Source organism: Lutjanus erythropterus, chromosome 4, assembly GCF_056507025.1.
Source record: "Lutjanus erythropterus isolate fLutEry1 chromosome 4, fLutEry1.hap2, whole genome shotgun sequence".
Taxonomy (NCBI): Eukaryota; Metazoa; Chordata; class Actinopteri; order Lutjaniformes; family Lutjanidae; genus Lutjanus; species Lutjanus erythropterus.
In genome coordinates, this window is record NC_139320.1 from 41,243,675 (window position 1) to 41,271,077 (window position 27,403).

General features: G+C 40.8%; 1 protein-coding gene across 4 annotated transcripts in view; it reads left to right on the forward strand.

Moving 5' to 3' along the window:
• The window catches only part of robo1 (roundabout, axon guidance receptor, homolog 1 (Drosophila)), a 328,311-nt gene that overhangs the window by 265,360 nt on the left and 35,548 nt on the right, over positions 1-27,403 (forward strand). For all 4 annotated transcript variants that reach the window (XM_084718000.1, XM_084717997.1, XM_084717998.1 and 1 more), the window contains 11 exons: positions 147-304; positions 7,894-8,014; positions 11,191-11,329; positions 11,505-11,632; positions 18,401-18,525; positions 19,596-19,767; positions 21,395-21,600; positions 23,815-23,896; positions 24,732-24,900; positions 24,997-25,163; positions 26,101-26,222. In XM_084718000.1, the coding sequence (XP_084574126.1) occupies positions 147-304; positions 7,894-8,014; positions 11,191-11,329; positions 11,505-11,632; positions 18,401-18,525; positions 19,596-19,767; positions 21,395-21,600; positions 23,815-23,896; positions 24,732-24,900; positions 24,997-25,163; positions 26,101-26,222 (1,589 nt within the window). The remainder of the gene's footprint in view (positions 1-146; positions 305-7,893; positions 8,015-11,190; positions 11,330-11,504; positions 11,633-18,400; positions 18,526-19,595; positions 19,768-21,394; positions 21,601-23,814; positions 23,897-24,731; positions 24,901-24,996; positions 25,164-26,100; positions 26,223-27,403) is intronic.

The window sequence follows — 27,403 nt, forward strand, 5'->3', positions numbered from 1 at the left end:
CTTTGGCTTTGTTAATGTAGCCACAGCTTTAAGCGTTGTGCTTTTTTTTTCAACATCGCAGTCATTCATTGGCTGTTTTTTCTTAAATGAGGATGCACTGACATTTTGTTAATTATTATCCTCTCTTCTTCTCTGCTTTTTCGCAGTTCTGCGTGACGACTTCAGACAAAACCCTGCAGATGTGATTGTGGCAGCAGGAGAGCCGGCGGTCCTGGAGTGTCAGCCTCCACGTGGACATCCTGAACCCACCATATCATGGAAAAAAGATGGAGTAAACATCGACGACCGAGATGAGAGGATCACAGTAAGACTTTTATTTTTGTTTTCTAGAAATTGCAATGACTTTAAAGGGATAGGTCAGATTATTTGATCTGGGGTTGTATGAGGTACTTCTTGATAGTTAGTGTATTAGCTATAGAAGATGGTGCTTGGCACACCTCCAGTTTAGAAGAGTGACAGGAGTGCCAGTCTAGGAAGCTAAGCAATGTACTCCTGTGAACAGGGTCAGCAGCAAAATGTAAATGAACCACTTAAAAAATCAGTTTGAGTGTACACTATATATAGAATTTTTTTTGCCACTTTACTTGACAATCTATACTGTATAAGCCAAATATAACTCTCAAAACCAACCAAAATCCATGGACAAAATCAGCATTTCTTTCCTTTGCAGAACACAGCTGTTGCTGGTCTATTGCTGCCTCAATATGCCCAATATTTGGCTTATATAACGCCCTTTTTCTGTCTCAAAAAAGGCTGTCTGATGGCAAAGTAAAGCAGTGAAAATATTCTAAATTTAGTGTACATAATGTTTTAGCTGCCCCTGTCTACAGCAGTACATTGCTAACATTGTTATTGCTGACACGTAGGCTAATCTACTGGTGCCTAAAGGCTGCTCTGTATATAAGGATGATGTGTTTAAATGTATAAGATGGAATGACCCACTGATGCAGGTCAAGTCATTACCTCTACCTCAGTGTTTGTTGCAAGATTGATTTGTTTGGCTCATTATACACATATAGCAATTACCAAACCCAAAGCAGCCCATTTTGGTGGCTACAACCATTAATGACTGAGGTAGATGGAATCAGTCTTGCTCCATCGGTCAGCAGCAGTGCATTGATTAGGGATGGCCTGCTGATGAAATCAACTGGCAGAAGTGTAGATCAGGAGGGAGAAATGAGCTGACCGGAATCTAAAGGGAGAAAGTTGTGCTCAGCAGCAGCAGTGTCTGCAGAATCCAAACAGCTCTTTTCATTTCATTTAAAACCAAACCACCAATTATTCAGCTTTAATTAAAAACAACAGCATGACCAACGCTGCATTGTCAATCAGCTCTGCATGCTTGCTTACTAAAGGCCTGTCTCAAACTGTTTCATCCAATCATGACTTTTTGCCCATGGTCGTTTCCCTTGAGCAGGAAGAGACTTTTAGTTGTGTTTGATTTTACTGATTGGATGTGTGCTGCAGGGAAATAAAAAAACTCTGACTCAGCACTCAGCTAACACAAGCAGGTAGTGTGGAGGAAGTAGTTAGCTGTAGATCTGGATCCCATTTTCATTGTGCAATTGTTGAGCAGTCAAATAGTTTGGCTCCCAAGTGCTGACGATGGCGAACTTCATCGTACAGTCATGGAAAATCAAATCTTCCCCAGATAATAAATACAACGTACTAATAAAGACGTTCCACTCTGTGTGCCTGTGTGTGTTGAAATCCAGCCTGGGCTAGCTGTGCTCAATACATTTTCATTACTCTGAGTTAAAACAGTGATTTATTGCTGCTGGCTGTCTCCGGTGAAGGACTGTACATGACTAAACACAGTTTTCTCAGTGAAGGCCAGTTGAGGTTGGGCACACTGACTCCTGATCTCAGTTCAGACTCATAAACAGTGCAAGCATTCTTTCTTCTATCGTTTTCAAAGCTGCACAGACAAGAGATTAAACGTCCGTGTCTGACTGCTGAGCAGCATAATTGAAAGAAATAAGCGCATAATCTAGTTTAAAGAGAGTCAAGTCATATCTGTCCCCCGAGTTAAATCAGTAGTTACTGATAAGCACGAAAGCTCTGTGCCACATAATAAAGTCTTGTGGTCTTTGAATTTACTGTCTGTCTTGTGTTTTCTTCATGTTTGGGTCATACACATATCGTGTATTTACTCTGTACAAGCCGTACTGCTTATTTATGCCCACTGTTGCAGTCAGGGTTCACACCCTTTTTGTTGATCATTTTCCAGGATTTTTCATGGACATTTTCAGTTATGATCTAGCTGTTATAATGGTGCCACACTAATATGTTTTCCCCTGTAGAAGTCTGATTTAAGAGACATGAGGTGTACAGCTATAACTTATCAAAGTTTTTTTTTTTTTTTTTACAAAATGTATCTTAATTATTAAGTTATATTTATAACCTGAATCCCTTTTTTAATAATTCATTAATAATTTATTATAATGCAAACAGTAGCCTACAATTTTGCCTACTGACAAATGTAGACTAAATTTTACATACCTAAATACCAAAGAGTTGATGTTGCAAGGATCATTAACTGCCACAGTTTATCACACCATACTTTTTTTACTAGCAGAACAACTAGATTTTATCAAGGTTAATTACACACATTGTTAGCTATTGCTACAAAAGGTAGTAATAGCTACTAATAGGTGCTGGTATTTGACTCATACATGCATGCATGTAGTTGTGCTCCCATTCATTGTTATCCAACAACTGTCCAACACATATTTGAAATCACTGCTGCTAGCCAGAGTTGAATTACAAACATTAAGACTTTGCAGCAAAAAACATCGAGCACACACCAGCATCAACTTCAGAAACTGAATCAAACAATTTAAACAATTAAAACAATTTATTTTTCAGTTTAACCCTATATGAGGAAAAAAGCAATGTTAAACTTTAACCTGACCTAACAACCAGCAGTGATGAGTATTTACATTTGAGTTTCTGCCACATCAGTTTATGTCATCCAACCTGTAGGTGCTATGATGTGACATGACTTGAAGGAGTGTTCATAGTGCGTCAATAACATAACTGAGAGCAGCCTGATCAAAATACTCTCATGTATAAACTACCATCTGAACATTAATGTGATCCTGAACATAACTTAGCGCTCAGAGATGGCAGTGGTACCTGTTTTGAGGAGCTCTGACAGACAGCCAGTGGAGTTCATTCTCAGGTAGCGGAAACGAGGAGAATGTTGCAATAATTTTCCAGGACAACTCACCACATTTTCTATGTGTTTTCCATGACTGGAACATTGTTTTCCAGGTTTTCCTACTAGGTAGTATTTTAGACAAAATGCAACATCCCATTTTTCCTAAACTGACATTCCAGACAATTTATACTGAGAGTTTGATCTTGCGCTGTTATTAAATAAAAAAAAACAAAAAAACACCTGACCTTTATTCATCACCTAATGGTGAACTACATGATGTCGTTAATAGTAGATTCTTAAAGGCGAGGTACTTTGAGGACAAAACAGCCATTTCAGCTCAGTATTATGTATGGCTCTCACATGTGGGATTTCCCATTATTTTAGCTCTGCTTAATACAACAACACGCACACACACTATCTGTTGTTTATACATCATTTCTGCACTAACATCCACCCCCCCTACCCCCTGCATGGTGGAAGTAACCGTTGGGAACACTGCTGCTGTAACAGGCTACATGACTTAGAGTTGTGTCCCTGTAGTCTGCAGCAGTGTTGGGGATTCTGTGGAACGAGTGAAAACAGGGTCTGGTAGATATAACAGTGCTGCGCGGAGCAGCTGGTGCTGCTCACTGTAAACTTCCTGTCAAGCACAAAACCTCCCAGACTGAGCATTCCCAAAAGACCACTTTAAAAGTAGCACTAAGTATGTGTAATCAACTGTGGTGACAGACTGCAGTCTGGATGCTGTCCTGTGGACGCCCATGTTAACAGATCAAGTTGTGTTAGAATTAGGACTATCATGGGGCGATGTCCGGAGTTTGTTTATGGTTTAGTAAGTTTGGTATGAGCGAGTATCGGATTGTGGAGAGGGAACCAGAGGGGTGTAATCTTTATAATGTGATGAACAGCTGAGCTCGTCAAAGGGCCCCCTTGCATTGTTGTGTTTGGTTCAGTCCATTCCTCCCACCATGGGACATGCTGGAACGTGCAGTCTCCTTGGTGATCACTGGTGATCAGAGCAAGGTCCCAAACCACCTGCAGTGGGGATTTTCTCTCTGTGCTGCACTTTGCTGGGATGGGTCGCCTTGGCTTCGGCTGCCGCAGCATAAAACAGGCAGGAGAGATCTTCAGAGAGAGGCAGACACATCATAGGGAACCCTTGTGGTTTTCTATCTATTTTAGTCAGCTGTGTGTAAACACCAATGACATGCTGCGTGCCATCTCACATATATTCATGACTTCATGTGGGGCGGTGGTGAAAAGTTTCCCACTGTGCCATAAAAAGTGAGGTAGGTCTATTACCCTGTCGTGCTGCTGCAGCAGCTGGCCACATTCCACTCAACTTGGTCAAACAGGTCTTTCAGGAACAATGAGTAAAGGATAAGCAAACAGAAACAGGAAAAATGCCAACATTTAAGCTGAGACTATTGTCTGCTTCGAGCAAGAGTCTGTCGGCAACATCATAAATGGCCAAAACGCAGCACATTGTCCTCGTTCTTTTGTGCAATAGTTGTGGCTAATTATCAGCCAGGAAAATGAACTGCTGTGTGAATACCAACAGAGTGCACACTGAATGGAGGCTTTTTCATTATCAGCGTAGCCAAATGACATGAGACAAAAGGCAACAGGATAGAGCCATCTCCCTGTAATGCAGGGATAATGGTCAGATTGTTGGGGCTTTCAGCAGCCTGTGTGCTCTGCTGCGTTGTGTAGAGAGGATATGCACACAGAGAAAAAGAGGGCCACTGCTGCATTCATTTACTTTAGCCAGCTCTCGGAGTCCCTGCTGCTCTGGCACTCCAAATATGCCTGTGGAGAATGGAGAAACTGCCACAGAGGTAAGAATATGGATAGAGTGGACGGGGCCTTAAGTGGATCCTCATGTCAAAGCCCGGTGGACCCAACAGTACAACCCCCCCCCCCCTTCTCTGCTGTATGGTCTACCCTGACCTTGGGCCTTTGTGAGTGTCACAGTGTTTTAGCTGTTAAGCCTTTCCTCAAACAAACAGTAACATAATGATACTTCAAACCCCTCCAGCACCACAGGGTGCCCTAAATAAGCCAGCCTTCCGCATGCAGCCTCTTCAAGTCCCTCTGCCTCCTGCTTGACCATGAATATTAAACAGGGGTGAAGGGCTGAGGAATGTCTCAGAACCTGAAGAATGCGTCTGGCTGCAAAATTGTCCCTCAAGAATCTTAGATTCACCCTGTCTAGTTTATAAAAATTAATGATACACAGCTAACTAGTTTGCCATTATGGATCAGCAGCACAGTTAATAGGTTTAATAGGTACCATTTTTCAGTGCTGTGTAAAATAAATGATTTTTTCTGTTTGTTTGTTTGTTTTTTACAAATAGGTTGATTTATCTTTGCCAATAATATGTCAGGTTGATGATAATGTGTGTTTTAAGACATGCTTTAATTTATGGGGAAAAAAAGATCAAACACTAATTTGCCATAAATAAAAACTTTATGTCCTGTCCTGTCCTTAAAACAGCAAAAAATCAGTCAAGACAGATACTGTGGCTAACTTGATAGCGTTGCCTTTTTCTTGGCGGACTCTCACAGCATAGCAGAACATCTGCAAAGGACTGTGTTATTTTGGAGACTGAAATTGCGCTCTTCCCCAAGTCTGTTGGAAAACAATTTTCAGATACTTCCAGCTACTTCCAACAGTCCAGCACAGTAGAAATAATATAACTGGTGATCTATGTTACATGTAACTGTGTGTGTGGTACTGAAACTGAGAAATAAGAATGATAAAAAGAAAGCCAGAATGTTTCATATAGTTTATTACAGCTTTTAATATCAAACAAACTGAATTTGAACTGAACTGAAATCAATAACTTATCCAAACAATAACAGAGTAAATGGCAATTATTATTAAGTTTAACTGAAGAAAAATCTAGAAAAAAAAATTACTTATTCTGCTGTTATTGTGTGGTGTTTGCTGCCATCTGCTGTTTTTTTTTTTGTAGATGGCATCTACAAACTACAAACACGTCTCAGGTTACTTTGCTGCCTGCTACTTCTTCCAGCAAAAACTTTTTCTATTTTGACACATTGTTGGTGTGTCTGGCTAACTGCCTGAACTGAACTCCCAGCTCTAATAGTCACGGTTTGCCACTGGTGCTTGAAATAGCATTAATAGCATCAGGCTCAACTGTGCTGATGCACCCTTCCTTCTACACAGTGATATGGTTGGCAGATGTAGTTGAGTAGACAGAAAATAGTTCATATGTCAAACTGCTCACAACAAGGTGTGTGGATTATTTTGAGTAATCGCCTGATGAATTCTGGAAATAGACACTGATCAGAAAAATTGACCCTTGAAAAAACATCAGCATGATAAGAACGCTTTATGACAGAAATCATTGTAAGATAAAATCTATTTGACGTGTACTTTGATGCTTTAGTTTGGCCCATGTCCTCTTTGCTAAAATGGAAGGGGGTGGGTTTAAGACATGTACTGCAGCCAGCCACAAGGGGGTGACAATGGTGTCATCTACTTCCATTATTTTGAAGAGAAAGCAGATATCTATATGACTGATATCTTAAAAACTCAACAACTCACACCAAAACAGTCTAGATAGATACATATCACTACAGAGGAAAAATACGTATTTTGATTTTGGGATGAATTGTCTCTTTAGGTGTGTCTGTCATGTGCAGGTTATGAAAACCTGATTGTATGGGTATGTGAAATACAGCAATGTAGATTTACTGAGATATATCACAGCTTGCAAGTGAACACACATGTAGGAGGCTTGAGTTTAACATGCTAGTCACAGAATTTTGCAATATTGTGTGTCAAGTTCTCTGTCAGTGCTTCTCTAATGAGAGTATCGATTACATGCTTGCAGGAGGTGGTCCTGGTCTTGCAGGCTGATGTGTGCATTTAAAACCTTAAACCCCATCAAGGCACAGAGATCATTGGTGCACCACGCTATTGTCTGCCTCAACGCTGACTGGCATGGTAGCGAGCTGAGAGAAGGGCTGAGGGGCCTACGCTGGGGCCAAGGCTGCCTTTCTGACTGCCTGAGAACAAAGCACCTCCTCTGGCCTGTAATCAAAGCCCTGGGAAATAACAGACATGACATTCACCTGGACAAACACACATTCACTGCTGGGTGTGTGCGCTATGTTCACTTGCTCTCACTTGTAGTTGTATGCACACACAGAGACAAAATTCCAAGAAACCTATTCTTTAAAACATTCCCAACGATAATAGACATAACTGTCCTGAAGCTCTCTGTGGCGACTGGAGAAGTGCTTGCAGTCCTGCAGTGCCTCAGGTGTTCCCTCAGGGACCTGCGGTTGTGTTGGGTTGGCAAAGTGTTCTTTGGCTCAGTTTACCCTGAGGAAGAAGAGGCCAACAGTTAGTGATTTAGACTTCAAGTGGAAGCTGAATGGGAGCGACAAAAACTGACAAGAGAAAGTTGGTCTCGAGCTCTGTCAGAGCTAAAAAGCCAATCAGAAACACTCTTTAGCGCCGAGCCATTATGTGTTTGTGAGTACATTTCATCGTGGTGTTGTAATGGCTTTTTGGTAAGTAGCCTAAATGCTCACAGGCACTCTTAAATGCAATCAGGAAATGCTTTGTAACGGTTGAGCTATGTTGTTTTCTGTTTTCTCTGTGTCAACCACAGGCCCCAAGTGTCTCTAATGTTGCAGTTTTTCCTCTGAAAGTTTAGCCTCTCACCTCTTCTTCTTTCCATCTGTCTCCTCAGATACGCGGAGGGAAGCTAATGATCACAAATGCCCGGAAGAGTGATGCTGGGAAGTACGTGTGTGTCGGCACAAACATGGTTGGAGAACGTGAAAGTGAAATAGCTGAACTAACAGTGCTTGGTAAGTTATACTTTTTTTCTGTAGAGTAATACTTTACACTACTTGTGCATTATTTCCCCCAAATAACCACAGAAGTACAACTAGGCATCCTAACATGGAAGAGGATATGTTTCATAGTGTTATCCCTGCAATATTTAGAACATTCATGTCTCATTTATGCCCCCTTTAAGGACAAAAATGGATGTTAGTTTCAAACAATGTAACCATCGCTGCCCACATACATCCATATGTCCTCTACAGTGGCATGGATGCTAAGCAGTACATCAACTAGAGGGTGTTGCGGAGTCAAAAGTTATCCCAAAGAAGAAGAGTCAGAGGTTTCTGAAAACAACAAACATGGTGACAGTAGAGGAAGTTGTAATAATGTACCTCTTGAGAAAGAGACAAAAGTGAAGGCATCATCGTAGACAGTGGTGGTCTGTGGGGCTTATAAATGCAACATGTGGACAAAGATTTATTTTTACTAACTAACTTCCAGTACTTAAGGATTTTTAAAACTTATTTTTTATGTCTTATGGTTGTGTCTCACTTGAACTTTTTGCTACTCTGCTTCCATGACTACCAGAGGTGGTGCTCTGTGGGGTGCCCCTGTGGCTCAGTTGGTGGAGTGTGCGCCCCATGTACCAAGGCTGTCAGTCGTCTGTAGTTGTCGCCGGTTCAACTGCTGCCTGCAGCCCATTTGCTGCATGTCATCCCCTCTCTCTAACCTGTTATCTGTCATATCTTCAGCGGTCACTATCAAAATACAGGCAAAAATGCCAAAAAAAAAAAAAAAAGATTAAATTATAATTAAATAAATAAATAATGAAAAAGATTTAGTGCCCTGTTTTGTCTGCATCTGTAAACTTTCAGAAAATGTGCATAATTATGGACAAAATTAATATGGATAGAAGGCTCTGTCCATATCATTTTTACTGTGAATGAGCCTTCACAGTAAAAATGTTTTTCAATCATTCCTGTCCTCCCCGTGTCTGAACCCCTGTTTGGTACAGACTCACATCTCAGTTGTGTTGGCTGCTACAGGGAACTTTGATATTTGTTGATTTTTGAGGCCCCTGTGGACAAAAGCAATAGTGTTTCTATCGTGATAACCATGAAATGTAATGTTGAAAAATAAAATTATTTAAATAAAAATCTCCTGCATCGTTTTAACTGGCTAACTGTAAATTTGCCTGGAAAAATGTAAACACAGGCTTGCTTCATCTGATTTCACGAAAAAAATCCAGTTATCAGCATAGTAACTAGAAAACTATATAGAAATAGCCAGTCTTCTCGTGGATGACGTTATTAATTTATTTAGGTAATATGGAGGCATCAATAATAAACTGAGACAGTTTTAAAACCAGTTGAACACTCCTTGTAGAAGCTTTAAGTTTACTGTTTTATGTTCCAAAATGCAAATGTTTCTTTGTGTTGTAATGTGTCTGGTCAGATGAGGTCATCGTTACATTTCTTGACACCATCTGTATTTTTCTATGATTTACTGCAGTATAGGAACCTCCCATTTTAATCTGACACCCTTGATAACACATTAACACGATTTCATAAATGTAATAATATTACTGAAATCCAATTAGAAACACATTATATCACATTGTTATTGCTAAAAGTAATGTTTTGCATCAATGTGTTGCAACCCCAACACTGTTCTCTGTCCACACACAACTCACAAACATGCACACACACATCCACACACTTTTTTTCTGTTTGTCTGCGGTGAGAAACAGAATCCAGATGTTAAGCTTTGATTGTCTATCTCCCAGGGAACTAAATGGTGTCGCTGACCTTTATCAGATAGAGTGTGAGGTGACCTCCAATCTCACACTTAACTATGAATCCCACGCTGGCCCCAGCAGCTTCTCTCCTGTGACCAGCTGCACCCTATTTCACCATGAGTGACCCCTGACCCTGATACTCTCCTGTGTCCCAGGCAGGGAGCATGTCCAGACTCCTGATTTTATCGCCAGCTTTTTCACTTTACCTCCACCTCTTCTCCTCAGAGACCTCCTATAATCCGTCAGACAGAACAACAACCAAGACGTATTCGTAAAGATAAATAATTGTACTGAAATAACACTGTCAGGGCTTAAATGAGGTCAGCTCCCAGCTTTTGTGTTTGTCCATCTGAGTGAGAAACCCAGAAACGCTGGTTAATCATAAACCAGCCTGGTTAGTTTTTTGGACTAAGTCTGATGAAATGTGTTCAGAAAAACTGAAAATGGGGATTTTTCTTTAGCCTTAGAAAATGTAAAACAACAAATACTGGATGAACAGAGATAATCGGAGCTGGACATCTGGGTGACGGGGTTAAGAAGGTGACAGGAGGGGTTAGATTTGTAATTGAAACCATATTCTGTATCACAAAGTAGTAACTATTTCTTGTCCTTGTGACTCATGTGTCCCATCTAGTCTAGACTGCATTTTTGTCTTACTTGCTGTATGTCATCAACCATAAATTGGCTATTACCGTATCCTGTCTTGTCTCTGTAGACAAACTCAATTACTGTAGATTATTTCACATTATTTCACTGTTTTCGTTCCAGGACACCTCATAGGACCTAAAACTTAATTGTTTAAACTCATCTTATTTTTTGACTTTTTTCCAATAGTATTAATTTAATCTTAAATGTAATTTCAAATTTAGCTCTAAAGCCTGATTGTAAAGAACAAAACCTTGATTTATTGAGGGAATTAAAGCAACAGGTTTAATAACTTTAACTTAATCAAAATACCAACTGGGGTACCCACAGAGCTCAGAGGTATAGTTTTTGTCATACTTCAAAGCTGCTTTAGTCTATCATTCAAATTTTTCTTCATGACTTTTTCAATTTGCTCCTGATGACTGTATATCATTGTTTTTAGTTTAAACAAAGTCAGAAACATCCAACAGACCCTTCCCAAGTCCAGCTCCTTTTGGGACCTTGGTCAACTTTCTCCTTTCTTGATTTTTGTAGGCTACTTAGATCTGCTAGGAAAAAAACAACAACTTTGGAGATGGTTAGAAGATGTTGCTGGTGCACATACAGTCACAACTGCAACTTTCCGATCTGGGGTTCTTTTTCAGATTATGTTTATTACATAACTAATAATGATTTGATGGTAGGATGAGGGTTAATCCAGTACTACCATTCTGTGCTTTGTGATTTTTAATTTGTGTGCTGGTTTTATCTTTGCAGAGCGTCCCAGTTTTGTTCGTCGCCCCGGCAGTCAGGTGGTGTTAGTGGACCAAAGCGTAGAGTTCAGGTGTGAGGCCCGTGGCGACCCAGTTCCCACAGTGCGCTGGAGGAAAGACGATGGTGACCTGCCCAAAGGAAGGTATGACTCATCAAGTGGTCACCTTTCATCACACAATACCGCCCTCCCTCTCCCTTTCTCTGCCTTTGTTTGATCCTCTGCTCGCTTTTGTCTGTCTCGTCAGCTGACGCATTTTGTTCTGAGTGAGTCAAAGTTTTTGGCAACATTTGACACATGAACACCTGTTTTAATCCAGATATGAGATTCGTGAGGACCACACCTTGAAGATCCGTCGTCTGACCTCAGCTGATGTGGGCTCCTACACCTGCGTAGCAGAGAACATGGTGGGCAAGGCGGAGGCATCGGCCACGCTCACCGTCCACGGTAAGACAGAATACTGTTTATTTTTATTCAAATATTTTATTCACAGCCCCCTGGACAGCTCTTCTAAATTCATTTCCGCTTCAGTTTATTGTGCAGCATGATCAGATTTAGCCCAGCCACATTGTAATAATAGCCTTCAGCTTCAGTACTACACGGCCATCGCTTTCAACTATTCTCTCTCAATTAGCTGATTGATTTCTAATAAAAAGAAACGCAAAAATCCATAAGAGCTGTAGAGTTGGGCACACGGGAGCTGTGCAGCAATCGATTTCATTTGCCCTGCACAAGTGGCATTTCTCCAGAGGCCTGTCTTCCTTCGTGTTTTAAGACATACAGTACTATTTTTGAACCTATGGAATATCCGTTCGTCTCCTGTGGCCCTCTCCATTGGACGCCTTATTAACCCAGTTGGAATATAAAGCAGCCGGTCACACAGTGTGAACATTCAGAAAGAGACCATTCACAGGATCTGGGGGGCTGGGATCACCCCCAAACCCTCCTGAGGATCAGAGGAACACAGGGGCCATTTAACGCCAAACTAATGGGAATGTTGGGAGTCGGGTGGGAGAAGACAGGAGGGAAGAAGGAGGAGGCTTAGTGCACGGGAGATGAGGATTGGATTGGAGGACACTGAGTATGTTGGTCTTGGTGGCGGCTCACCACTGATGCAGAACGGGTTGGGAATTGGGGCTGGGGGCGATTGTGGTGAAGAGGATGAAGGGGGAGAGGTGGTGAGGTGGTGGTGGTGACTCTGTGGTGAGGTCAGTCATATTAATGTCACTCCCAGCAGTCAGCGCAGCAGAGATGTAAAGAGACAAGGCAATTTTATTCCTCTGCCAACCCCCATCCACAAATACAGATACTTCGTCTTCACATGGCCACCCTTTGCAATTATTTCTTGATTTTCTTCTCAGCACAACAATCTTTAGATTGGTGTGAAGAGCAAGATTAGACACACCTGCCAATACACTCATCAATATATCTGCTTCTCTTATTGCCTTTTTCACTCTTTCCCTCTCCCCCTGATGAAAGCTTAGTTAATGAAAGGGAACAGCATTGATGCAGTGGTTCAATAAGCTGTTCCCCTGGCTTAGAAACATATTTGAAATGCTAAAACTGTCTCTGTCCTCAGTGGAAATGAAACGTCTTAACCTCAGGCCAATTCCCTGTTGCCATGCAGAAGCAAAGCACTGACCCTTTATTCATACATCATGCCATTCAATCCACCATGTTATAAGAGTTAGAAAGGCGTGAAAACTGAAGTAAAAGCACTTAAAGTGATTACACTTAAGCAAAGAAGAACCGCTGCCATAGATTCGGGGGGCAAATGTCAATGCTTTCTGTGAATGTAAGATTTGGTGAAAGGCATAACATAAATCATAGGAATCCTTATTCTATTCTGAGAACCAGCCTCAACCTCAAAACTTTAAAGGTTCCTAGAAACATTTCCATCTACTCTAGTTAAAACAGTGAGTGAACACTACCGTTAGCTACTGTTAGCACACATTACAGTTAACTAATGTTAGCTAACACTACCATTAGCTACTGTTAGCAAACACTATCATTAGCTATCGTTAGCTACTTTGTTTGTGAGCTACTACTACAGGAGGAAAAATGAAATAGGCCAGTTTAAGTAGTCATTGATCTTTTATGATGGAAGCATACTGAAACATACATACAAAAGATGCTAACTTTGGAGCAGTATCTGGCATCCATTGTGTACAAGCAAAAAAAAAGAGTATCCATACAAATTAAACAAGATACTTAGCTAACACGACCATTAGCTCCTGCTATTTAACACTACTGTTACTTTCTCTTAGCTAACACTACCATTAACTGCTGTTAGCTAACACTACAGTTAGCTGCTGTTATTGAACGCTACCATTAGCTACTGTTAGCAAACACCACTGTTTGCTAGTTAATTTGTTTTAGCTACAGGTGGAAACATGGAAATTAGGGCAGTTAACAGTTTTCCTAAAGTTAGGAGAGGTTGTAATTTAAGTTTTGACTAGTTAGGAGGCTTGTGTAATACACATTTTCTGTCCTCAGGTTGGATAGGAACCTTGATTTAGGAACTGTTCATACTCAATAGCTTTTTTTCCTAAATCCTACCAAACAGTTAAGATAGGATCTGCAAGTTCGGAAGTTTCTGTAATATGGATCCCTGAGCTTGATCCAGACCAGGACATGAGAAGGTTAGGGAGGCTGTGGGCACTGAGTAGTCCAGCTAATTAAAGACAAGCAGGCCACAGTCCCACGCCCGGAAATGACATGCTTCTAATTACAGATGCGGGCATAGGAGAGGAAAGAAAAGCCGGGTAATTGTAGGTCTAAACAGGCCAAAGTAGCAAAAACGATGTATAGGTAGTGAGATGTCGCTGTAGTAGTGAAGACAACAGTAATGTGGGGGGGCAGGAGTTTAGTCTGTGGGTTTGGTGGTCAATGCTGTCGCCTAACATCAAGAGTCAAAGTATGGAAAGATTGCCAATTCACTGCATAAGAATAACTGAGCAGCTGGATAATGTAATTTCAGTGGTAGTGAGCTTCTGGCAGAGAGAACTACACCACAAAATCCGATATTGAAGGCCAAAGTGGAATTAATGTAAATATTCTTTGAACTCAAGTTTTTCTGCTAAATCTGCTTTAATGTGTAAATGGACTATAAAACCAACGGAATTAAAATTGGATTTCTAAAAGAACTGGTTAAATATAGAAATCTTTCCCTGCAGTGTTATTATGCAATTTGCTCATCACTGCAATACGGTATGTGCAAATTATATTAAAGATATAACAAGACACACAATACTCAAGATATTGTCCCACAAAGCAAATCCATTTTAAGAGCTGGACAGTTTCTGTGAAGAATCCAGCTCTGTGCGGACAGAGAGGGACTTTCACACCTTCCACAGTCAGACTGTCAGTGAACAATGTCGACATTGTAGAAGCGGTGCCTCAGGCTATTTTTCTTTCAATGTGCTCTGCTCTTGTTACTAACTTAATCAGTGAATTATTGTCTTACACAAGTTTTTGTCAGTCTACTACATCTCCTCTGGACTTATAAATATGTCAAGTAAAATATTTCTTTGATTGATGGAAGAAACGCATAATTGGCCAAGTCACTGGGCGTATTTATAGTTTCTTTGTAAAATCATTAATCTAAGCCACATGAGAATGAAGTAGTGACATGGGCTGTTCGGCTATTAAGTCTGCTTACAGGGTGTGCGTTTTTAACAATTTAAGAATCACACAAAGGCATTTTGATCTGGGTCTGGTGTGGTTAGATAATGTTTATTTTGTTAATTAAACCTCACCAGTGGACTTCCACCATAGGAATATAAAATACATTGTTTCAGTCTGTATTGGACAGAATCCAGAAAATCAACATGTTATTTTTTCTCAGCTGGTTAAGCTTGCCATTAACAGTGATTTGTGTATAGAAAGGTCTTGAATGGAAAGGTAGTCCCCAGAGCAGCGCTGCTAATAACCCATGTAAAGGGTCTGGAAGGAGGCTGGTGCCAAAAGAGAGTGAATGAGAGGAGCGTTCCTGTCAGCAGCCTGTGTGCTGTTACATTGATAATAAATATCAAAACATGGTTTGGTGCCACAAAAAGAACTGATGCTTTGTGTCTCTCTATCTCTGTATTTATGCATTTGTATTATCAAACAGACCCTCAGTGTGAATTAATCTCTGGCTGGGTTGCCTCAACAAGGATTATTTTTTAAACCTGATTAAATCATGGTTTAGCTTTAAATTATGTTGCACCAAACTTTTAAACTGTTTTAAAATTATAAAAGATTAAATCTAAGCCTATCTTTAAACCTCAGGTTAGTTTTTACTCAAAACCGAGTTCAACCTTAATTCTGTTGCACCAAAGTTGAAACTTGAAGAGGTTTAACAGCTGCTTTTTAAGATGGATTGAGCACAATAATTCTGTTCCTTGAAGAAAGCTGAGGGTCAGACTCAACTGTGTTCTGTGATGCTTCTTTCACTCCAGTTAATGTAATGTAGTCAACAAGGTTTTCTCAAAGGAGAAAATTGCTTCTTTGCCGAGCCATTATGAGCAGACTAACTGGCCTAACTTACTTTTTAGCTAGCTAACAAACATTTTAACTTCTTTTTCTTTTACTCTTGAGCTAGCTAGAAAACAATACATTGTTTTGTTTTGTTTTTTCTTTTTAGCTGGATTGCCAACAATGTAACATTTTGTTCATTTTTAGCTTAAAGCAAACAAAGCAAGGTTTTGTAAGGAATACAGAGCAGCTGAAAAGTTTCCCTCTCTATTATTCTTACTCTGTCCTTACAGGACTCAATTTATTATTTGTTTATTTTAATTGGGGTAAGAAAACATCTCTATACTGATTAGACTCTACTTAATTTCAGTTTTGAACACTAAAGTTGGATTTACTGAGCTAATTGCACAACAGAGCTCTGCTTAATTTTGAATCTGGATTTACTCATTTTAAATTTAAGATTAAATTTAAGAACTAATCTTAGATTAATTTAATCTTTGATGTCACACAAAGTTTTGAGAACCAGTACAGTACAGAAAATCTCAGAGAAGGAGAGAACTTTTAAAACATGCTACAAGCCTCCCAATGGGAGCTACTATTAATCATGCTAAATCCTCTGCGTGCAATCCGTCTCTCGTGTTGATGTCAGGCCCACTGAACAGCAGCACTGCTCAAATCCCCATTAATATCTCTGCTGCAGTCTTTTGGTACACAACCTGCCTCCTATTGGGCTGGAGGCCACAATGCTCAGTGTGTTTTCCCCTACAGCTCTGATCAGGATTATTGATAGAGACTTCCCTCCGCGCCATAAGCTAGTGGAAAACCCACAACAAAGTAGCCTGGTCAGGTTTAAGGCTCACCTCTCCCTCCAGGTCCACAACTGTGATCACAGCAGCATGGGAGAGGTAGGGTTACCTAATTAAAGGCTCAGACACACATGAATGGATGTGTGCAGGTGTTTTTAGTGGGGTTGTGTGTATTTGTGTGTGCGTATGTAGATCCTCTCACACACGGATAGCGGCGAGTGTCTTCTTCTGGGAGTGTTTGATGTGAGCCTTATCTGCATTTTAAAGGCCAGCAGGGGGAGGAGGGAAGGGCTGGTCATTACTCTGACTGACAGCGTTTATGTTTCCGTGGGAGCCGTTGAAGCAGACAGATTAGATAAGGTGAGTGATTGGCCGGGGGAGATTTACGGCCAAAGAGTGACAGTTAACATTCACCTTGTGGTTTTATGAATCAGGCTTACATTTGCAAGGCTGCATTTGAAGGACTGTGATCTAGCTGCTCCTCAGGGTGCTCTAAAGCTCATTAAGGGTATGAGGACGTTCACCTTCACACAACACCTGGAAAGAGAGGAAGAAAACAAACACAGCAGCATTATTGTATGGTGGCAAGCATAAAACATCTGTCTTGTGTGTTTCATGGTCTTTGTGTGCCTTTTTTTGGCATTTTGTTTACTTAATCCAGCATTTTTCCTGTCCTTGAGCATGTCCCAAGATGTTGAATCAGATGTTCTTCAGTATTTTCTTGTGTTAGAGCGCATTTTAATGCATTCCTGATCACTCATGGTAATTATTCTCTGCTGTGTGTATCATGTGGTCTCCAGGGCTTGAGTTGAGGTTGAAATATGACATGTCTTTTATTCACAGAATAATAACAGCATGATTACTTGTACCCATGGACATCATATTGTGTTATTTCCCTTATCTCTCTTCATTGTGTCATGCTGTTTATTATTTATTCATTCATCTTTGGGGTTTTGTTGTTGTGTTTTTGTTTCCTTTTTAGTCGTGTCTGGTAAGTTGAAATGTCACCCGTCACCTATTCACCGCCCTGACAGAGACAGGAAGCTGTCACAACCCCCCTCCATCCTCCTCCTATCACTTCTTCACCCTCCAATCAGAACTCATGTTTCTGTTGTCATGGGCAACAGTGACAAAAGGACATTAATGGGTAAAAATGTGCTCAGCTTGGGCCTCCAAGGTAAAGCCGCATCATTTCATTCTATTATTTTCTCCTTTTATGCATTACCAAACACCTCCATATGATTCATGGACAGATTATGTCTGTATTTCAGATGACAGGTTTCAGATTGCTTTACTGTATGCATAACACAGCTGCTGTATGCAAATGATAAAATATTAGCAGATTTATGTTGTTTGAGGATTCATCCAAAGTAAAAAGTGTAAGCTGGCTGCCCCTGGACCTCTACATTCAGGCTGTGTCTCCTCACATAAATGGCCTATTAGACCAGCAAGGCCTGGTGTCAGCTTAGAGCTGCATGGATGACATTGGGCTTCGACACCACACTTAGTCTGAGATGGAATTTGTCATTAAGATGCATGGATACTGCAACCTGGTTGAGGTCTGCGCTATTGGAGGGTGTCAGCATGGACAGATGGCTCAAATTTATTCCCCATTTCCATGTAAATTTTAATGGTCCATGCCCTTGCCCATGCAAATGAGGGGGCATGGGAGTAACCCTTGTTTTTTCTGTTCATTACAACCATAATATGCCTGCATTCTGAATTTGATCAGCCTACTGTTTAATCTGCTGTGCACACACCATGCAAAGTTTAGAAAGAGGATCTGAACCGTTAGATATTAATACCAGCACCATAGCTGCAGTCATATTTCTTTTGTATTTCATTCAAATAACCTAGACCACATGTAAATGTAATGTTATAAGAACTAAAATAATATACTGTGGCATGTTTGTCTATTCAATGGCTAACCATTCTCATGGCTGTCCTTCAGTGCCCCCGGCCTTTGTGGTGAGACCAAGGAACCAGGTGGTTGGGGTTGGCAGAACCGTCACCTTCCAGTGCGAGGCCACTGGAAACCCACAGCCAGCTATTTTCTGGCAACGGGAAGGCAGTCAGGTAAACAAACAAAATGACTCTTTATACATTTGGAGCACATGCTAGAATACTCATTCAGTGCTTTGGAAAGAACTAAAAATACTGTATTAGCAGTAAAAGTCCTGGATTCAGAATCTTGTCTAATCTCAAAGTAAAAAGGATTATCATTAAAATATAGTAAATTGTATAACTTCTGTTGTATTGCACCATCAAGGATTAATTTTACTATAAAACTATCTTAAAATGAAGAAAGATTCAATTTAAACCTCTCTTTAAATCTTAGTTTAGTTTTTATTCTAAACCTAGATTAAGTGTAATTGTGTTGCACCAAAATTTTAAACCGGTATCCTGGATTTTTCTTTTAAATTGCTGCCTTTTCTAGTCTTATGAGGCATGTCTTCTTTCTGTCACTCCAGGTGAAACAATTTCTCAGTTAATAATAATAATAACTTTATTTGTATAGCACTTTTCATACAAAAGGAATTGTAGCACAAAGTGCTTTACAATCATAGAAAAGAGAATAGCAAACCAGTGTTGTGTTGGTCCCTAGAGCACTCAAATGTATTTTTTAATCATTTATTTTTATTTGGTTAGCAAGCATCTCCATATTGATTTAACTCAATTTAATTCAGTTTACATTAATAAACCTGGACAAAACTGAGATTTGTTTTTAATTGGACAAAAGAGCTCAGTTTAATTTTAAATCTGGATTTACTCATTTTAAACCAAGTGAACTCTAATAAACTAATAATAATAACTAATAAAATAATTAACTAAAATTAATCTTTGTTGGTACAATTCATTATGAAGAATGGCCCATTTTAAATCCATGTGTGTTAAAAAACTGGATTATAATTAGTGATGCATTAATGTATTCATCTTGTTCATGTGTAGCAGGTAAAGGTGGAGTGGAGTATGAAGTAACATACAATGAATATACTCAAATTAAGAACAAGTACTTCAAAATTATACTTAAGAATAGTACTTGAGTAAATGTATTTAGTAACTTTTCACACCACACCAGACAGATGCTTGTCAAATAGCTGTTAATAAAAGTCTGACTGTCTGTACTCTGTCTTCATCCCCCACAGAACCTGCTCTTCTCCTACCAGCCTCCTCAACCCTCTAGCCGATTTTCTGTCTCTCAGACTGGGGACTTGACCATCACTGATGCTGAGCGCTCAGACATGGGGTACTACAGCTGCCAGGCCCTCAACATCGCTGGCAGCGTCATCACCAAGGCTCTGCTCGAGGTCACCGACGGTAAGCAGCCTTCCTTTAAACACAGTTTCTACACATTGCGATGCCTCGAAGGGAATTAGAGGAACACTGAAGGAAAACTTTGAGCGGATAAATGTTGGTGTTTCAGATAATCTTTGGCTCATAAGGATAATGCCGTTCATCTGAAATGCTGCGGTAGCGCTGTAGAGCGTATTAATATCTAAATTGAGGTTTGTGAGGTTTGGTCTGGCCTGTTCAGTGTGTTCCTGTCAGAGGTAGAGACTCTCTGGTGCCTGTGCACCCAGACCGTGGCTCAGTATTTGGCCTCGCTGGCTTCACACTGGCTAATGTCTCCTTTGGTATTCCATGGCTGGCTTGCTGCTGTCTACCGTTGGAAGACTGTGGCTGTGTGGTGAGGTCTGGATCGGGTCCTCTAATCACTCCACTCGCCAATCCCTGTCAGCCTGCCTGGTGGACTAACCTTGGCTTAATTTCCACCATTTCCCACAGAGATCTGGCCAGCTATTATTTTGTTCACGACACACCTAGATTCATCCCTTCATTTACCAAATGTCCTTCTTCATTTCAGGCCTACAATGGTATGCTCCGTATCTCTTCTCTCCCCTTCTCTCTCTTATTCTGTCATGCTCTCTGGATAATAATAACAGTTATTAAAGTGAGCAGGCTGCTCTGAGGCTACCACTTCTCCGCAGGCAGATCTGGTAATTACAGGTCATGCTGACAATGTTTTAGTAATTGCACCATCCCCAGCACAAAGGCAAATACAAAGCAGCCCAGAGATTACACCGCAGCGTGGTTCTGAGGATCTATGCACACATACATACATCATTATGTGTTGCCTTTACACTATGTTGAGTATTAATGTGATTGCTCCTCACCGAACGTAAGTTGCTAGTAAATCAGGGGGGCTGACAGCAGTGGTCATCAATAGTGCTGCAAATGATAGTAATAATCAGAGGGAGGGAGACGACCTATAGCAGGAACATGACGGATCACACACAGAACAGACAAAATAAAAATGAAAAAATTATTGGATGCATGTAATTAAAGTCTCTTACATGTTCTCCCTTTGCCTCTTTCATTACAGCCTTTCTCTGTCTGTCGAATACACATTTTCTCTCTTTGTCTTTGTTGTTTGTGCCGACTGGTTGAACAACCCCGGGTTCACAGGCTGCAAGGCAGGGAGGAGGAGTTGAAACGTCCTCATGCTAATAACATTGTCTGTTCTGGCTAGATGTTTTTTTTTTGTAAGCATTTTCTACCGTTGTTTTGTGTTTTTAACGGCTGGGGGGGAAGGGCTCCTGGGATTGTTGGCTGCAGGCGTTCATACGGGGTAGTGCCAGGCGCCTGGTGGAGCTGTAGTGAGAAGCCTGAAGTATCTGAGGCTGTTTCATTTTAATTACGGCTGCTTTTATTTGGCTAAGTTCAACTCCTGCTGCTGAATGATTAGAAAATTGTTTCCAGTTCTTAAAATTGGATTGAATTCCTCTCCCAATACCCTTGCAGTTTTCACATTGCTACATGCTGTTTGTCACATGCTCGCTGCCTTTTGTGTGTGGATATAATTCACTGAATCTGCTGAACACCTTCACAGTTTTTCTCTCTCCACCACCTCTCCTCATAATTGCTTGTTCTCCTCTTTTCACAGTTGTGTCAGACCGCCCGCCGCCAGTTATCCGTCAGGGCCCGACCAATCAGACAGTGGCTGTGGACGGCACGGTAGCCCTCAACTGTGTGGCATCTGGAAACCCCGCCCCCACCATTCTGTGGAGGAAGGATGGCGTGTTAGTGTCCACACATGACTCCAGAGTCAAACAGCTGGACACGGGAGCATTGCAGATACGCTATGCAAAGGTAAGACACCTGGACACATGTACAAACAAACTCAGATCCCTTTCTTACATCAAGCAAAGCTACTCTTCTGTGGCATTTGGAGTTTTTAATTTAACTATTCTCACCATTCTCATTTATGGTATATAGAAAAGTAATTATGTTTTTAATCAAGATTTTCTATTAGGCTGTCTTTAATGTCTAAGTCCATTCAAATAGACATCAAAGTTGTCCATATCGCATCCATAATGTGGTGGGCAAACCCCTGCTGGTTGGTAAATAAAGCATGTGTTCCCTGCCAGCAGCCAACCCTCAGTGGGCTGTCAGTTAGTTGTCGCGAGTTTGAAATGGAGCCTGTGAAGTCGAACAGTCTGTAGTTCCTGACTGTCAGTCAGCAAGCACAGTGGGTTCTGTGTGTAATTCTGTGTGTGAGTGTACGTGTCTGCGTGTATGATGCTGAACACACTCTAAGGGAGAGACGAGCAGGGGGTGCTGACGTGTCTTCCAGATGGAGGCGTCATGGGGTCAGAGTTCGCGTCAGTTTGTGGCGTTTTGATGAATGCTGACATGTCTTGCGATGACGAGATTGCAGTGTGATTGGACTGCCGGTGCGAGGCAGGCGGGAGGCGATGTGTCTGAACCCCTCTCCTGCTGCAGCCGAGCAAACTCCGCGGGCACTTTACATTAATGAACGTGCCATTTCTCCCTGACATTTTAATGAAGATGTTTTTGATGCGTGAGGTAATTTATTTATGTGCTCCCGCAACTGTTGTTGTTGTTATTGAGTCTTAATACATTTTCTTTAGCTACCAGACAAATAAATACCTTCAGGGTCATGGTCACACTCGGTTATTCGAAGAATTTATCTCTTTCTGTTTGTCTCTCTTCATTTTGCTTACACACCAGCAGCATAGTAGCCCAGAGCATACTATGCATCACCCAAAAACCATAACATAATTATTTGTCTTTCCCCACACACTTTGAAGGTAGTTGACAAAGCAGTCATCTGTAGAAAAGCAGCCTTATGTTTATGTTTATATTTCCTGTTTTGTTCATTAGCCTGTTAGCTCGAAGAATATTTCAATGTGTCCACCAAATTCAATTCAATTTTGCAGAAATGTAGGCCAAGAGCCAAGAAACAAGGTCTGCATCCAGCTGTCAGTCCAAGAGAAAGCTTTTCTCATGAACTCCTACGCATTCAATGAAAAAATCCGGTACATGTACCACGTGATGGTCTCTCTCTACTAACCTGTGGCTCCCGAACCTCACTAGGGGAGAATAAAACACTGAATTTGTCAAAAAAAAAAACCAAAAAACAAGCCTATTAATTATGTATGATTGTTAAAAACTACACAATACAGAAAGGGAATTGTATGAAAAGCTCCTAAAAATATCAGGAAAGCTTATCTCTGATGCAGTATTCACAGGAAATAATTTGCCAATTTAATTCAACTTGCTTATTTTATGTAAATGTCCCACAGTCACTACTTAGTTAATTGTACAGTTTATCAGTTGCTCTGTACTGTTATTGTCATGTATTCAATATGAAATTAAATATTCCTAAAATATGTCCCTTAGTCAGGGGTCGTCAGTTTAGTCAGTTATATAAAAGGGGTCCTTTAAGGAACAGGGTTGCAAAAGTACTGCCATACTGTGTGTATTTTGATTCAGATTCAGATCTAATGCAGATTTTTTCATTATTAAAATAACAAACCACATTTGTGTTGATCTTGAACTAAAATGTAACTAAACCACAATCTGTCACACTGTTGTTCACCATTTCATAATGCACTCTAAAATATCAGTGAGCCCCACTTTTTTCAAGAAAAGATTCAACCATATACCTTCCGTACAGTTTGCCACCACATCTGTTACACAAAGCAGTCACCTCCGTGTTCGGTACTCAGGGGGGATGGTAGCAAGAGAAAAAAGGTCTCCAATTAGTCTGTGATCCTGTGAAAATCTTTTCCATTTGACTAGGAATGGTCTGCCACTTGGCCTTTCCAGCTGCTTTCCCCCAGTTTCTGCTATGAAAGAGATGATATTGAGATTATCAGGCAATGACAGCTGCCTGCTACAGACTACACCAGAATGTCAATAAGCAGAGCAGCAATGGTGGGGGAGAGATAGTAAGAGGCCGAAAGAGGGAAAGAGACAACCATTGGTTCAGGAGACTCTGAGCACACATTTAAATAATTTCCTTTTAACCAAATATCTTCCTGTCTCCTCCTCCTTCAGCTTGGTGACACTGGCACCTACACCTGCATCGCCTCCACACCCAGCGGAGAGGCCTCATGGAAAGCCTACTTAGAAGTTCACGGTAAGTCTAGCCCTACATGTTTTGTCTTGAAAAAAGGGAGTTTCCCAGGGATCTATTCTTGGGCCTCTACATTTTCTATCCTATATTTGTGTCGAAATGAAACACTAAATGTTCAGTTTTAGCATTAAATATCTTGTCTTTGAACTCTATTCAATTGAATATAGGCTGAAAATAATTAGCAAATGATTGTGTTCTGTTTTTATTGAGGTTTTTCAAAGTACCCCAACTTTTTTTTGGAATCAGGGTTCCTTCCCTCTCTATTAACACCCTTTACCATGCTGGTATTGAGTTTGTTGACATCTGCAAATATCTGGTCATTTGATTGAACATATACCATAATTTCATGCATCACTTTAAAACACTTACTAAGAAACTCAAGTTCATACAGGGTTTTTATATAGATCAAAGTAATATTTGTCTTTACCCCACATAAATGTCTAGTCACATGCCTCTTCCTATCTTATTTCAGTCCTTGATCTTAGAATGACCTGCAGGCTAGACTCAATCTACCCATCCTCATCTCTCTAAACAATTTTAATCAAAAGCTAACTAAAGTTTTTCTTACAAAATGTTCTTGCCACAATTTCTAATTTATTTTGGCATACACTCTTTGTGTTCATTTAACCTCTTATGTTGATGCGTGGGCATTAGTCTTTTACACTGTTCTATTGCAGTGTCTTGTTTCATCTTCACTTTTTTAACCTGGTTAAATAAAAGTTATGTATTCTACTTTATAAAAGTAATGCTGGACATCTTTTGCATGCCTTTGCTTGGAAATAGCAATAAACTACATTTTTCTTCCCCATGTATTTCCGTCTGCCTGTTCTACATTAAGAGTTTGGAGTCCCAGTCCAGCCAAACAGACCTACTGACCCGAACCTGATCCCCAGTGCCCCGTCTAAACCTGAGGTCACTGATGTTACCCGCACCTCTGTCACCCTTTCCTGGAAACCTAATCTTAATGCTGGAGCCACACCCACCTCCTACATAATAGAGGCCTTCAGGTAAAACGAATTAGCTTGCCGATCAATAAAGAAAATAATTACACTGCCTTAATAAAACCTCTAAAATCCTTAATTCTCTCTGTTGTGTGTCCACAGTCATGCATCAGGGAGCAGCTGGCAGACCTTGGCAGAGCATGTGAAAACTGAGTCATTTGTACTGAAGGGCTTGAAGCCCAGCGCAGTCTACCTCTTCTTAGTACGGGCAGCCAATGCTTATGGGCTGAGTGATCCCAGTCCTATCACTGATGCTGTGAAAACACAAGGTGAGAACTATCTTCATGTGGATAGGAATTCAATATATAGAACAGTGGTGTTTTGGTTTTTCTGTTGTTTAAAGGGATAGTTTGTATTATTTGATACCTATAGGAGATGGTCTCCCCAGTTTGGAGAAGCAGAGAGGAGCAGCAACACAGCAGCAAAGCAATGAACTGCTGTAGAGAAGGTCTTTGGCAAAGGGTATTTAAGCCAGTTATAAAAAAGGGAACTTAAAAAACTATCAGTATCAGTTTAGCGTAGGCTATATTTTGAATACTTTTACGACTTTTCTTTGCCATCAGACGGCCTTCTCTGACAGGAAACCACTGTTATCTAAGCCAAATATTACTCTTTCCAAACCAACCAAACTGCATGGACAAAATCAGTAATTTCACCTGGCAGAACGCAGGAGCTGTTGGCCTACCACCGCCTAACCTGATCATTTGTTGGTGTTATTGTGTGACTTTGGTGTTTTAAAAGTCGAAGTCTCATATTCACCAAAGTCACACAATAACACAGACAAACTAACAGAGCCAGCAAGCAATAGACCATCAACTCCCATAATCTGCGAAGTAAAATAACTGATTTCGCCTATGGACTTGATGTGATATTTGGCTAATATAATGGCAGTATCCTGTCAGAAAAGGCTGTCTGACAGCAAAGTAAAGCAGTGAAAATAGTCTGAATATGGCATTCACTTCAGCTGGTATTGATTTTTTCAAATGGACCTTTTTTTAGGTTGCAAAAATACATTTTGCTGCTGATTTTGTCCACAGCAGTATATTGCTTAGCTTCCAACACCAGTACTCCTGCTCCTTCTCTAAATTGGGGGTGTGCCACCTGACATCTACTGTATTTAATCAATAAGTACCTCATATGACCTTGCATCAAATATCTGTTTACGACAAGATCATTCATTTTTGATGTCTCTTCTTCTCTATACAGATGTCCCTCCCACCAGTCAGGGTGTGGACCATCGTCAGATCCAAAGGGAGTTGGGAGAAGTGGTCATCCACCTGCACAACCCCACAATTCTCTCCTCCTCATCTGTCAGGGTCCAGTGGACAGTGAGAATCATTTTCTTTATAAATGCAATTGTGTTACTTGTTTTTCCTTAAGACAGCTGCAGCCAGCTACAGCTCACCATATGGATCACTGGTGCAGCTGGTCACCAAAGCTCCAAGGTTAGTTTAGTGATATGCCTTTGGTCAATTTGTCAAGCCACTCAGCCGAGCTAATGCGCTAACGTCCTCGCACCCTACAGAGGAAGGACGTTGCAGAGAGCAGCCCGGAACACAGTCCAAGTGTTCTTAGTGTCCATCTGGCATGGGCCTGAACTGGTTGACTGGCCGGAGACCAAAAACCTGCAGCTTTGCCCACAGTGGACCCTCAACCGGCCCAAAACCCCAACTACAGATCCCAGCTTTCTGCCGGCCAGTGTAGCACCGTATAGCAGTGTGTGGCGTGCCAGTCTGTGCCCTCTCAGATTGAAAACACTTGACGGCTGTTAAAATAATACAAGTGAGAAGGAAGAGGCGGCCAACTCATGCTCTTAAGTGGAAATGGCTTACAGATGTTAAAGCGGATAGGTGGGAGAGGAAGAAGAAGTAGAATTCAGAGCTTATGATGGCATTTCTTTGCTCTTACAAGCTGAATATTAAGTATAGACGTTCACCCACAACTGATCCGGTCAATTTTCTTTTTTTTCTGGTTAATTGTTTATATGAGGTAGAGGTGGGAACATTACAGACACAAAAGGTGATGCAAGGTAAAACAAGGCCGTTTCTTTGCCCCCCATTTCCCTTGTTTTCTTCCCTGTAATGACAACATGATGAACCAAAGCAGTGGAGCTGCAACTGAATGATTCGATTAATCGTTTAATTGATCGAGAAAAGATTAATTGCCTGCCACTTTGACAGCCAATTGATCAGTTCAGTCATATTTCACACAAAAATTTCAAACATTTGCTGGTTCCAGCTTCTTAAATGTAAGGCTTTGTTGCTTTTCTTTGTCACTTTGTCACTGACAGTAAAGGACAGGTATTTGGGTTTCTGATTCTTGGTCAGACAAAATATGCAAAACTGATCTGGTTACTGTATCTTTTAAAAGACTATGAGACAATAAAACTATACATGATGGCTATCCATGTTACATTGTAGATATTAGTGTATGGAACGGCTCACTGAGGGGTAAGAACAGTCCCTTTTTTTGCTTTTTGACATAAGGCCACCCCTGCATTCCCAGGTAT